The sequence below is a fragment of the Callithrix jacchus genome, chromosome 4, assembly GCF_049354715.1.
Source record: "Callithrix jacchus isolate 240 chromosome 4, calJac240_pri, whole genome shotgun sequence".
NCBI classification, from domain to species: domain Eukaryota; kingdom Metazoa; phylum Chordata; class Mammalia; order Primates; family Cebidae; genus Callithrix; species Callithrix jacchus.
Window position 1 is genome coordinate 150,312,450 of NC_133505.1, and position 14,307 is coordinate 150,326,756.

Genomic DNA, 14,307 nt, shown 5'->3' on the forward strand with positions numbered 1-14,307 from the left:
AATGTCAAAGAAACATCAAGAAGGGAAGCCCAGTAGGCAATGCGACACTGGGATCTGAAGCCCAGGAGAGAGGTCTGGGATGGAGGGAATCATTTGCGTGTAAGTCAAAGCTGAAGCTGGGATCTCCCAGGAGAAATATGTCAAGTGGGAATAGAAGATGCTGGACATCTGGGGAACAGCATCTAAGGTCAGATGGAAAAAAAGAGACCCTGACAAGAGGGTAACAAAAAAGCAGAGAGGCTGAAGGAACACTTGGGGAGATGAGTGTCCTGGAAACCAGAGAAGCAGAGTTCACAAAAAGAGTGAGTCATGGAGAGTATTAAAAGCAACAGAAGGCATCAGATTAAGTAAGACCTGAGAGGTTCCCAGTATATTTGACAATGAGCTGCTCAGATATGATCTTTGCCAAAGCAGCTCCATGCAATAGGGCAAGCAGAAGTCATACTCCAGATGGTAGAGGGATGAATGGGGAAGGGGGACTGCAAGAACATGGGATAGCTTCTAGAGTGTATGCTACTCCTCTAGAAGATTGACTGTCATGGGAAAATGCATGGAGTAATATAGGGCTGAGAGGTTCCTTGACGATATGGAGAGCCTAGCACAATGCCTGACCCAACAAAGACACTCAAAGATGTAATTATCTAATAAAAGTTGAATTGATGAATTGCTAAATAACTGAAAAATGAGTCAGAGAAGACTTCTTGTATTCAAAAGCATTTAATTCCTCATTTATGTAACTTGACAAGAGAGAACACAGAAATTAACCGGAGAAGGAAAAAGCACATGGTCTGGAAGAATGTGTGAGCTTTCATGTTGTAAGCAATGGGGAGAGAAAATCGGGGTGAGATCCAGGCATAGGCAACTGGCATGTGTGCCCCAGAGAGAAGGCAGCTTGCAAAGGTGGAGCTCCCTGCTGGGGAAGTAGACTAATGGAATACAGACAGCACCATCAGGTAACAGACAGCAAACGGTGCTGAGAAATGCCATTGTAATCTAATGCTGGTTATTTGGGGTAACCGTAAAATCCATCTCAGTGTGCTTTCAATCTTATCGATGACCTGTTGTCTAAAGTGATGCATAGTTAATTCTCTGAGGCAGAGATATCTTTTTTTCCTGTCAGAAACTACACAAGATATCAAGAAAGTAAGGCAACATTTGGAACAGTATACATTTAAACATACTGTTAGTAGAAAATATTTAGAGCAAGACTAGACAATACTGGCTGACTGTGAAAAGAGACCTGTATTTGGACAGATTTATTAATTTTGTTATTTTATTTTATTTTGAGATAGGCTCTTGCTCTGTTGCCCAGGCTAGTGTGCCATGGCATGACCATAGCTTACTGCAACCTTGAACTCTTGGGTTCAAGTGATCCTCCTTCCTCAGCCTCCCGAGTAGCTGGGACTAGAGGCTTGCCCCACCAGCTGGACTAAATTTTTTTTATTCTTTATTTTTGCAGAGATGGGGACTTGCTACGCTGCCCAGGCTGGTCTTGAACTCTTTGCCTCAAGGGATCTTCCCACCTCAGCCTCCCAAAATACTGGGATTACAGGTGTGAGCTGCTGTGGCTGGCCTGTATTTGGACAGTTTCGCAGCACTGTGCTTGGCCTGTATTTGGACAGTTTTTGCAGCAAAGATGGAATAATCATGTCTTCCCTACAGAGTTCCTGTGAGAATTATAGGGGAAAGCCCTTTTAAATGATCAAGGGTGAGCTGTGTGTGTGTGTATCATGACCTAGTTGCTACTAAGGGCTTTGTGCGTATCAGTGTGCTTGCCTAGCATGCACTCCTGGTTTTTGTTCGTCTTTTCTCTTACCTTCTGGATCAGGTTTGTTCTCTTATTAAATGATATAATATGTGCAAAATGCCTAACATAGAATGTAGAATAGGGGTGTGCATGTTAACAGGAGTAATTGCTAGCACCATCCCTTCTTTTCCCCCATATCTCCATCTCTTCCCATTGGGTATCTACAGTCTGTGGGTGAACCCAGGGATATTCCTCCTTTGCTACTAACTTTCAGAGGACTGGTGACTCCTGAGCCTGACTTACAGTCTTTTAATTCTGGGCAAGTCACAACTTGGGGGCCTAATTGTAAAACTGATAAAGCCTATGTTTTGAAATCACCAGCTGAATCAGCATAATCTCCACTGTGCATTTTGCAAAATCCTACAAGGTATAGCATTAACTAAGACATTTCTAATCAATGCAGCTGTCTTTCTGTTAGAAAGCATTGACTCAGACATCAAATCCATGATATTTATTTAGTTCTCAGAAGACTGGCCTTTTAAACATGACCTTTGAGTATTACTTATGAAGGAGTTCAGAAAATGCTGCCCCCGAATATGCTGCTTTGGCAGGCTGGTTACTTTAAACTGAGGGTGCTTGGGGAAGAGCAACTGCAAGGAGCTTTCTCTGAACTTCCTTTTATCTGCCTAAAGACAGATCCTCTAGTCTGTAATCCCAGCACTTTGGGAGGCTGAGGCAGGCTGAGGTCAGGAGTTCGAGACCAGTCTGGGCAACGAGGTGAAAACCTGACTCTACTAAAAAAAATATATATATATATATATATATACACACACACACACACACACACGAAAATTAGTTGGGTGTGATAGCAGCCACCTGTAATCCCAGCTACTTGGGATGCTGAGGCAGAACAGCTTGAACCCGGGAGGCAGAGGTTGCAGTGAGCAGAGATTTCACTCCAGTCTGGAAGACAAGAGCAAAACTCCACCATTCCTCTGAAAGGAGCTCATCTGTCAGGAATGGGAAAATCTGGGATCACGGCAGGCCCAGACAGACTATCGCCTGTTCTTCTGCTAGAAAACAACTCCTTATTACCTGATCAGCTTTTTAAACTCTGCACAACAAGGACAACCTTTATTCTTTATACACTTCTCCCCACACTCTCCCATAATTTCACCTGTCCCCACTCCAACTCCAAAACCCTGTTCTTTTCTGTAACTCAGGATGCTATACAAGCTTCAACCATCTGACCCTTTGAGCCCCATATTTTGTGAAGCTCCCGTGTGAATGCTGGTAATTAAAATGGGTTTTCTTTGTCCTGTTAATCTGCCTTATGGAAATTTAATTCATAGACCAGCCAAAGAACCTAGAAGGGTGGAGGGAAGCTATTTTTTGCTCTCTATACCCAGTAGACGGATACCCAGGGATGTGGGCAACAGTGAGAGGTAGAGGTGGGCTTTGAGAGCAAGGGGTGGGGTGGGGGTGGGGAAGGGCATTAGGCTTCATTTCACAAGGGACTCCAGAAACTGCCCCTAACCCACCTGGCAAGTGCAATGCCTTTTCACGCCGGAGTTTCCTATCTGTTAACTAGGTATGATCATTCTTGCTCCGTCACAGGGCGGCTCACGTCTGTGTACATGGCATCCCCACCCACCACAATGGAAATGATATCATTAGCTCTGACCTTGCAACCGAGCTCCTGAAGCCCAAACTAGGCTTTTCTGCTGCCAGATTGCTGGGTGAACAGCGCTCCATGGAGGGGACCTCCTGCTGCCATCCTGGCCATTGACTGGGGCTTGGGGGCGGAGCAGCTGGGTAGGTTCGCGGGCACCGAGGGCGGCCCAGCTCCGAGGGCCCGCTGGAGCGAGAGCCGGCTGTAGGCGGCTCCTTCCTGTGCAAACTTTTCTGTCCTCTTCCTCCTCCCGCCCTCCGTACCGGCTCCTCGGCGCCCGGCGTCCACCTCCCCGCCCTTCTCGCTGCCTCGGGGTTGCGGCGTGCGGGGCAGAGCCCGGCAGCAGCGGGCAGCGCAGCCCTAGGCGCCGGCCCCACCCGGTGCTCCGGCCCCGCCGCCGGGAGCCGATGGCCGAGGCGGGCTCGCGTCCCGCGGGGTCCCCGGGCTATCCGGCGAGGCCGGCGGCGGCGGTCTCCGTCCCCGAGCCCGAGGCGCCAGCACCGCCGCCGGCGCTTGCCCTGCGCTGGCTGCCCGGGGACCCGAGCCCCCGCGGCCGCTCGCAGAGCGACCTCTCCTCGTCCTCGAGCAGGGGCCGCCCGCTCCGGGTCCACATCTCCGGCTCAGGTAAGGGCGCTCGGGGCGCTGGCCGGGGAGGGCTGGCCGCGGGCAGGTGGCCGCGATGGTGACGCGGCCAGCCAGGGGCACCCGCGGGCACTGGCCAGGCAGGCTGGCCGCGGGGTGGGGTGGGAGACAGGGGAGGACCGAGGCTGAACTCCCCACACCGCCGCCTCCTTCTCGGCTGCCTGGGCTCTGCGACCCTCGGCGGAAGTTGCTAAAAGCCGGCGACCGCTTGATGCGCTCGGGTGGGCGCGCGCCTTGCGGGGCAACTGTGCAGCCTGGGTTGGGGTGAGGAGCGCTCCCGCTCGGCTCCGCGGCGCCAGGCAGCGCCGCAGCTCAGCTGCCTAGGCTTTTCCAGCAGAAAGAGGAACCTTCTCGGTTTTCGGCGCGACTTTGGTCCCTCGGAAGGGTGCGGCTCCCTCGCTTCGTGGACTGGAGCCAGTGCAGGTCTTGAGAGGCCTCCCAACTGCTCATAGTTCTGAAATAAAGACTTCTTTTGCGGGTTGCTGGAAAGAGGACCCGGGATATGAGTTTTACCTCCTTGCAAAAACCCATGCAGTTGATGGGAGTTCGGCGGGCTGTTTGTGCATCTCATCCTTTAGATGTTTGAAAAAGCCTCTGCCAGGTGCGATGGCTCATGCCTGTAATCCCAACTCTTTGGGAGGCCGAAGGCCTGCGGATCACTCGAGGTCAGAAATTTAAGACCAGCCTGGCCAACATGATGAAACTTCGCCTCTACTAAAAATACAAAAAATTAGCTCCTGTGGTGGCGCATGCCTGTAGTCCCAGCTACTCAGGAGGTTAAGGCAGGAGAACCGCTTGAACCCGGGAGGCGGAGGTTGCAGTGAACCAAGATCACACCACTGCACTCCTGCCTGGGCGACAGAGTGAGACTCTGTCTCACCAAAAAAAAAAAAAAAAAAAAGTCTCAAGCCCCCTTTGCAGTAGCACCAGCCCGTTGTGTCCTCAGAGGCTGCCCTGTGGCCAGTGTACAGAATCAGGAACTCAGCAGAGGCCGATGCTGTCAGCCGTTGTGTGTGACATTGGGCAAATCACTTAACCTTGTCTCTCCTATCTCAGTATTGAAAGAGGTAATGATAGTATGGTACTACTGCATCGGGAGTTTATGCGGATTAAACCATCATTTTTAAGCTGCTTTTGAACAAGGCATTAGCCTAAGAACTGTAGGACTGTTTTTAGAAAGTTCACCAGATGTGTCAAGTTTCCACCAGTTTTGTGATGTACAATCTATGTAGGATGCATGGGAGCTGGGAAACTAGAAATGAAGCTAGCATCAAAACTACCTATAGCAGCAAAAGCCCTTGCCAGCATGAATGTTTGCAGTACCCCTTACCACTGCCAAGGTTTTCAGTCTCTGTGCTCCAGGATCAGGCCTTCTTTGGGCTCTAACTCAACCTCACCTAAAACTTCCTGTTCAAAAAAGCACATTTCCATGCCTCTAACTCCACTTCAGCTGGCTGACTCTTTCTCACCATAACCTTCTGTCTTCTTATTCTTATCATGTTGTTTTTGCCACCCAACATGTGTACTTGAAACACCTCAAAAGCACTGCAGATCGCATTAGATGAAACGAGTCAGAACTCTTAAAATGGGAGTAGTAGGATACTGATCACAGGATTTGCGTAAAGAGCCTTCTGAATTTGCATTGTGGAAAGCATTGAGTACAAACATGTTTTTACCACCTGCTCTCAGTGTCTTGGCCAAACTGAACTCGAGCCATGGATTATTTTGATTGATTTTTACAAAGATTAACTGTTCAGAGACTCTAAAGAGACCACTGAGAGTTCATCCAGTTGGTGATTGTAGATAAAGTATAGCTCATATCACAATTTTTCATCTTCATAGATGAAAATCATGGCCTGTGTGCTGAAAAGGGATAGGAAAGACATTTAAAATCTGAGTGTGCCAAGTGTACATCCTGTGAACCGTGGGCTCCAATTTATGAAATTATTTTACTTCCAAGGACTCTTTGCCTTTTCTGTGTCCTCTTAACTGATGCTAGGAAGTGACACCTTTCAGCTCAGTTGTCTCCTGTGTCACAGGATGCTGACACACGTGTAGAAGAGTGAACTTTCATGTGACTGATTTCATTTTCAGAACTGAGCCTCGGATCCCTTTAAGAGCAGACTAAATGTGATCAGGAGCTCCCTGCTTTTAGAGTCAGAGAGAAAAAGAATGAGCAGGTTTTTCACTGACACACAGAGTGTTTTCCCCAGACTACCCCACAGCCTCAGCAGCCTCGGTAAGCCATGCAGGATGGATCCGAGAATCAGCAAGGTGACCATGCTGGGATCTCTGAATTATCTTAGAGGCACAATAAAAAGGTTACAAACCTGGTAGAAACATTCCCTTGGCCTGACGCTATAATAGCCCCATTTCCACCTTTTCCCCAGAAGCTCTGGGCACACACACAGGCAGCAGCGAGAGCAAGGTCATATGTGGCTTTGCCAAAACAGCCAGCATCTGTGGCCTCATCACAGAATCTCAGGCCCCACCCCAGACCTGCTTAATCTGAATCTGCATTTTAATAAGATCCCCAGGTTCTTAGATACCTTCCAGTTTGAGAAGTGCTACTTTGCCACACCGGCTTTCAAACTTGGCTACACATAGAAATTGCTTGGGGAGATAACAAAATGACTTGTGGCTGGGTCCCACAGCTAGGGATTCTTAGTAATTGGCATCAGGTGCAGCCCAGGCATTAGATGATGCTAATGAGTAGCAAAGTTTGAGAACCGATGTCCTGTAGCATATATGTCACCCTGGCTTGCCACCATATGTGTGGTGATACTGTGGTACAAGCGTAAGGTTAAAAAATGTGTTTTAGTATCTTCTCACATCCCTGTTGCTACAACCCCTCTTCTAATGCTGCAGCCTCCCAAGCAGGCTTCTTCACTCCTATTTTTAATTCCAGCTAGTTGTCAAATGTTCTTCCTAAGGGATAATTTCTAATCATGAGTTAACTCCCTGCTATAAGTCCTTAGAATAGTGTTGAGAGGAAAAGGAAATCACCTTTTGCAGTGACAGTGGCCTGAAAGGGAGAAGAGGAAGGGGAAGAAACAGTGCTTGCCAAGAATGGTCAGAGAACAGCCTCCCTCCAGAACCACCTACCATCCTTGCTACCTGCAACCATTACCCCAACCCCCTGCCACAGCTCCCCCTCCATCCTTCTTTCCAGGAAAGAATAATAAAAACTTGGAACTCAGCCTCTAAAAACTTGCTCACTGCTGCAATCAGTCTGTCCAATACTAAATATATATATATATATTTTTTTCTTTTTCTTTTTTTGAGACAGAGTCTTGCTCTGTTGCCCAGGCTGCAGTGCAGTGACGTGATCTTGGGTCACTACAACCTTCGCCTCCTGGGTTCAAGCAATTCTCCTGCCTCAGCCTCCCAAGTAGCTGGGACTACAGGCGTGTGCCAGCATACCCAATTAATTTTTTGTACTTTTAGTAGAGACGGGGTTTCACCATGTTAGCCAGGATGGTCTCAATTTCCTGGCCTTGTGATCCTCCTTCCTTGGCCTCCCAAAGTACTGGGATTACAGGTGTGAGCGACTACGCCTGGCCTAAACATATATTTTTAAAGACCTGTTCTGTGCTCGCACTGTTGTTAGATACTGTGAAGATACCCCAAGAGAATCGGCTTCCCCTGACTATACTAGATTATTACTAGATTTTTGTCAAGAAAAGCATCTCAGACTTCAAGGGATTTTATTTAACTTGTGGCTTAAGGAATTTTTAACATAAGAATGCTTGTGCTTTATCAGAAAAAAAACCCCAAGCCAGTTTTATACTTCAAAATCTACACAAAAAAGTTAAGAAAATATTTTCAAATAAGTAATTATTAAAGCTCGAATTGAAAAAGCAGTGGAATTAATGAATAAACTCTTGTTGAGTTTGTAAAAATGCAGGTCGATTTTGCCATATGGTTCTTGAACTCACACTTCTGGAATTCAACAAAAGTCCTGAACTTGTTTTTCTTTTTTTGAGACGGAGTCTTGCTGTGTTGCCCAAACTGTAGTGTAATAGCTATTCACTGGCACCACCACAGTGCATTGCAGCCTCAAATTCTGAGGCTCAAGGGATCCTCCTTCCTCAGCCTCCTGAGTAGCTGATATTATAGGAATGTGCCTCTGCTCCCAGCCTTGGATTTTTAAAATTCCATATTTCTTTGCAAATAAAGTGATATTTAACCAAATTTTTAGAGTAAAATCTTGAAACAAGTTTCCCATAGTATATGGTCAGGTTTTCCCTTAAGTTTTAGACCAATCCTATTCGGTATTAGGAGCTTTGATAACTTTAGTGGTTTCCGATGTGCTCTTCTGATAAGCCCAGTGTTTAGTAAGTAAATAACCTGAAGACACACAGCCCAGGGCATAGACCATGTAAGGATTCAGCAGGTACTCACTGTCAGCCTACTGGGTTCCAGGTACTGTTCTGGACCTGTGTGGGCTGTAGGGAAGACCAAAAGATGTTTATTATTCTCATGTGATGACACTTAGTCTTGCACATTGCACATTGGGCTGCCTAGATCCGAGAACTATTTGAGCCACCTCCACAAAAAAAAGTGGTATAGGTGTATGGACCACATCATTAGCTTAGTGTGCAAGTTCCGTCCCATCTTTTTATTACTCTGATTCATCTCTTCAGTATCCCTATGCCCTGGTATATACAGGTATAGAGGTAACAGCAAATCCGGGATCTCTTTCTCGTGTCTTAAATTCCTGGTGTGTTTGGTGCTAACTGGAAGTGAGAAGTCCAGCATACCTCGATCATACTCACTGCTATCAGTTCATACTCACTGCTGCCTGGCCACTGCCACCAGATGCTGCTGCCCAAGACCAGTTCTGCTGTGGAGGGTCACCTGTGCCTTTGGGGGAAGTGGTGCTTGCTCACCCCTTGCTGGGCCTTCTGCTGTGTATCTTACTGACCTCCAATGTTGGAACTCTTTGAGTTGCTGCTCTGTGCCCCAAAAGGGTGGCTGGGCCCTAAGAGGCTTCTGAGCCCCAGCCATGAACTGAGCTGCAGGTGCCCTAGGCCAGAAACAATAAACACCTGCTCACATTATGTTTGTGTAACTCACAGTGGGTTTTTACCAAAGACCATCTGGCTCTAAGTTTACTTTCTGTCTCTCCCTTGTCAGGGAACAGCAAGGCCACCCTGTTCAGGCCAGCTTGGGCAACCCAAGAGGGTGCTGGTTGGAGAGGGTGCCCGTGGGTGCAGGTCCAGCCTGTGCTTTGCCCAGGTCAAGCTATGCACCTGGTGTGGACATGTGTACCTTCTTTATCCCACAGGGAGAGCACTCTTTTCTTTGCACAAAGGCCATGAGCCTCTCACCTACCCAGGAGGTGGACCACCAGTCAGGCTTCATTCCAGAAGGGGCACCTCCTAATTCTCACTGAGTTACCATAGCAGCTGACAGTTCTGTATTAGAGTTTGGAACATTTGAAAAATCAGCTTCACCTGTTTAGTCAGGCGGCCCTTATTAGATCAGATTGCACCTGACCTGGGGCTGACACCTGAGAGTTCTCAGGAATTGAGGCAACCAATTCCTCTTTCTCTTGCCCTTTCCTAGGCTGGCATGGTTTCAGCAGACTTGAGCTTCTGTCTCTCTGTTGATCTGCTTTCTTACTCTCTAATCAAAACAGATTCTCTCTCCTTCACAGGTGCTTCTTCATCCATCTACCTAAAATGGCCATCAGGGTCCCACCTACTTGACAGCAATCTTCCCTTGTTTCCTCCTAGCTCTTGCCTTGTGTTTACCTGGGAGACATTTCTTCATATTTTGTAGTTCAAATTCTCTATAAAAGACCTGTTGTGTGAAGTTCAGCTTTATACAACCAGACAGAGATCATATGCCCCAGAGGAGCCTGTAGATTGGTTGCCTTTGATCAGATACCCACTGGAGCCGAAACCAGATGTGGAGCGTGAAGTCACGATGCCAACATGGCCATGTAGAAGGGACTGAGCCTGGCCAGTTTCCATCCATCCATCCATCCATCCATCCATCCATCCATCCATTCAATTCATCTTTATTGAAGGCTGCTATGTGCCAAGTACTGTTTCAGGCATTGGGCAGACAAAGGTGAGCAGATGTGATTCTGTGATTCTGGAGTTAGACTGAAAGCAGAGAGGATATTCAGAAAGGGTGTGGCAGGCCAGATATAGCAGCATCTCCGGTGATCTAAGCTCTATGCCATGCATCATGCTCAGTAAATAACATGATGATGATGATGACTGTTCTTGTTTTCAGAAGATGCCTGAACAGCTAATTTACTTAAGCTAGTTAAGCTCTAGTTTGCATCAGTACATCAGTGGCAGCCCTAAGACAGATATTAAAGCTGTGGATTTATTCTGGGCTCTAGCTATGGCTGAAGATGCTCTGGGCAAGGGCATGTCTTGATTTTTCATTTATTCATTCAAACAACGTACTGCTAATGGGCTAACACAGAGGTGCAAAGACATCCCTCAGGAACTCACAGTTTGGTGGGGAAAGACAGGCCAATAAGCCAAAGATCACAGTGCAGTAAAGTATAAACAGTGATTAGTGCCCTGTCCTGGGCTTGCAGAATCAGCTAGGAATCTGATCAGCTGTAGGAGGATCAGCTGTAGGGAATGGCTTAGGAGAGAAAAGTCCTCTGGAAAGAGGTGAAACCTATCTCCATGTGAAAGGAGGAACTGAAAGATGGAACTGGGTCGGTGAGGAAGACTGTTTGGGGATGGGAAACAGTACATGCAAAGCCCTGAAACAACCTGCCATAATCCGAAAACACTCAGCAGTTGCTTTTGGCTCTGAGTGGGTTCTTTTGGGAGAGGGGAGAGAAGGGAGACTAAAGAACTGGGCAAAGACTGAGTTTGGGAGCTTGCTGTGTCTGCTTTTTTCCTGGGAGACACAATTTAGTTGACATTTGTAAGGTATTTGCAAGTTTGATAGGGATCTATTCTGAATATATTCTGACATGGACACTGAGACAGAGGCAATGGTAGAAAGAGCACAGACAACTGAGATTGGGACTGCCAGGGCTCAGAAAACAATACCCCAAAGCACGGTGCTTTCAGGTGCTGAGTATTTCTAACTGAAGGACACTGGAAGGGCCTCATAAGTAAAGCCGCTTTCTGACCTTCTCTTGACCTCTTATCTTCTATTCCCCTGTCTCCCCAAAGGCAGGCCACAGAGACTGGGATTCTTCTTCCCCAAGGTGGGTTGTAGAAACCAGGAATGCTACTCTAATCTTGTCCTGCCTTTCTGTGTAAAAGCTAGTCATAGAGAAATTCTTCGGCCTGCTTTGTGTGATAGTAGGTCATAAGACCTTCATCCCAGGAGGGAAAGAGGGAGGGGGAGGGAAGGAAGAAGGAAGGAAGGAGGGAGGGAAGGAAAAAAGGAAAGAAGGAAGGAAGGAGGGAGGGAAGGAAAAAAGGAAAGAAGGAAGGAAGGAAAGAGGGAGGAGGAAGGAGAAGGGAAGGGAAGGAAAAGGGAAGGGAAGAAAAAGGGAAGGGAAAGGAAGGAAAAGGAAGGGAAGGGAAAGGGAAGGAAAAGGGAAAGCAAAAGGAAAGAAAGGGAAGGAAAAGGGAAGGGAAGGAAAGAGAAGGGAAGGGAGGGAGTGCCACAGAGATGCCAAGAAGAATCTGCAGAGACAGGCCTTGCTGAATTTCCCCACTCATGCTATGACAATTAGGTCAATCATATTTCTCCATGACTGTCTCTTCATCAAAACTCAGCATAAAAATAGACAGTTTCCTTTGGTCTTTGGGTCTTCATTTCTGAAGGTTTCTATGTTAAATAAAACTTTGATTCAAGAAGTTTGTTAGACTTTTCTCTTGAACCTGTCTTGTGTTATAAGAGTGTTGCCATGACCCCTATGATGGGTGAGTAAAGGCATCACACCTTTTCCTCCCATATACAGAATCTGGTTATTATCTGTGTAATCTTAGCCAGGACAGATTGATACCTGTCACCTGCCTATGCTAGGTTTAAGTCACGTCCCTATGATAGGTTTCCTTATATCTGACCTGGAAATGGTTAGTAACAGTAACACAGAGCTCATAGGATTATTGTGAGTCTAAAATGTATGAAAAGGGCTTTTGAACTTTAAAGTGCTGTGTCAATGGTGGCACCTTTGCATGCTTCCATTGTAAGACTTCCTGTGCTACATTAAAATAATGGATTTGTCTCCTTCCCTACACTGTAAAATCATTGCAGACAGAATGCATATTTCATTTATTTTTGCATTCTCAGCACCTACTACAGAGCCTGGCACATAATAGGTGCTCAGTAGATACTTCTGGAATTAACGCATGAATTACCTAAAAAAATAGTTCTTTTGACATTAAGTATCTATAAATCAAAAACTAGCCTAAAGTGATTATTTTAAATGTGCAAATAGAAGATTGGGTAAAAATGGGGATTTCTAAATGTTTTTAAATTTTAAAATAATGAGAGATTTTGAGTTTTTTCTTATTTGAGATGGGGTCTCACTCTGTCACCCAGGCTGGAGTGCAGTGGTGCCCTCTCAGCTCACCACAACCCCTGCCTCCCAGGTTCAAGTGATTCTCCTACCTCAGCCTCCTGAGTAGCTGGGACTACAGCATGTGCCATCATGCCTGGCTAATTTTTATATTTTTTGGTAGAGATGGGGTTTCACCATGTTGGCCAGGTTGGTCTCAAACTCCTGACCTCAAGTGAGCCACCCACCTCGGGCTACCAAAGTGCTGGGATTACAGGCATGAGCCACTGCACCTGGTTTGTTTTGTTTTTTATACAGCCACCCATGAGATCATTAGAACTTCCTTGGGGGTAGTGTGTAAACCTCACTTGGCAACACCTATAGAAGTCAAGAGTGAAAAGGAAGTCATGGGTGTCACTTCAGCCTGAGGCTAGCGGTGATGGAAGTCAAGTTACAGGGACTCCACGGATTCTTGGGAATGCTGGTGCTGGGTCTTGGATGCAAGAATGTAGGCAAACGAAGGCGGAAAGAACTGCACTCATGCTAGTCCAATCCTGTATTATTTACCTACACGATACGCTGTGAGAGAACAGCGTATCAGCTCCTTTTCTGAGATAAGGAATCTGGTTTCAGAAGGGTGGAGTAACCCATCCACATCCCACAGCCAGCAGGGAAGGAATAGAACCAAGACTCAAATCCTCATGACTTCAACGCTCACTCATTTTTTGCCCCACACTACTCCAAGCATATCTATCACCCCTCATCGAAAGAACTCATGTTTATCGCCACCAACAGAGGGAAAATTGCATTACATTTTACTCTGCACTGTGAAAAAGATCATCAGAATAAATATCACTTTCTATCCAAAAGTCTTTTTAAAGCCCCAGTCAATTGTCTATTTAAAGTTGCATTCAACACCACATTTCTAGCAGAAAGAAGAAATTTGACTTGTAAAGGGGTTCTGCCAGTGTTTTCAGGCTAACACATTTCAGTGATCAACACCTAGATATATTCTTTTAGTCTAAAACAACTCAGTTTTGGAGTCATGTGTTTAATTCATGTCCAAGGACCATATCTTGTCTCAAGGTACAAGTATAGTTTCAGTTACAGTGAAACTCAGGAAAACACACTGAAGCGGCTTTAGTGTTTTTAAAATACCATGCTGAGTGACTCATTATCTTTGATCACACTTGCTGAAATTTGCACAAAGAAGTAGGTTGCACCAGCTTGCCTTAGAATGATTTCTGAGCTCTAACTTATTTTGTGACCTATTGGCTAAAATTTGACATTTATATCTCTTACTTTGCAGTTTCTTGATACTTCTGTGAAGCCTTGAGAAAGAGTAGCTACTGCTTATCCCACATAACAGGAAGAAACATGCACCTTAAAAAAAAAAGTCTATTATCTCTCTCTAGAACTTTGGACCGTGGCTAGGGCAAGAATATCAGAGGTACAATGCTTTGATTTGGGGTCCACAGCTCACATACTGTAAGCGTGTGACATAATAATTAATGGTCGTGAATCAAATCATCAAAGTTGATTTCTAATCTTCTTTTTTGTGTTATATATATTTTAACCCACCTGAATGTTTGGCTTATCTTCTTTGGAGGTATAATTTCTGTTAAATAATCTTCAAGTAGCCTAAACATCAAGAACAAACATATTAAGCCCCTTTTCCTCAAACTACGGGGCATTATAAATCTTTGATTTCTGCTCCAGAGGTTTGGCCTACAGGACAGGAAGATGTGATAGTGATAAAGAATGTGACTTAGGCTGGGCACAATGGCTCACACATGAAATCCCAAC

General features: G+C 46.1%; 1 protein-coding gene across 8 annotated transcripts in view; it reads left to right on the forward strand.

The window, feature by feature from the left end:
- The first annotated feature begins 3,596 nt into the window (after positions 1-3,596).
- Positions 3,597-14,307, forward strand: part of PHACTR2 (phosphatase and actin regulator 2) — a 287,718-nt gene continuing 277,007 nt past the window's right edge. For all 8 annotated transcript variants that reach the window (XM_054254482.2, XM_054254484.2, XM_078370210.1 and 5 more), the window contains exon 1: positions 3,597-4,043. In XM_054254482.2, coding sequence (XP_054110457.1) covers positions 3,827-4,043 — 217 coding nt within the window. In that variant the 5' untranslated portion in view covers positions 3,597-3,826. The remainder of the gene's footprint in view (positions 4,044-14,307) is intronic.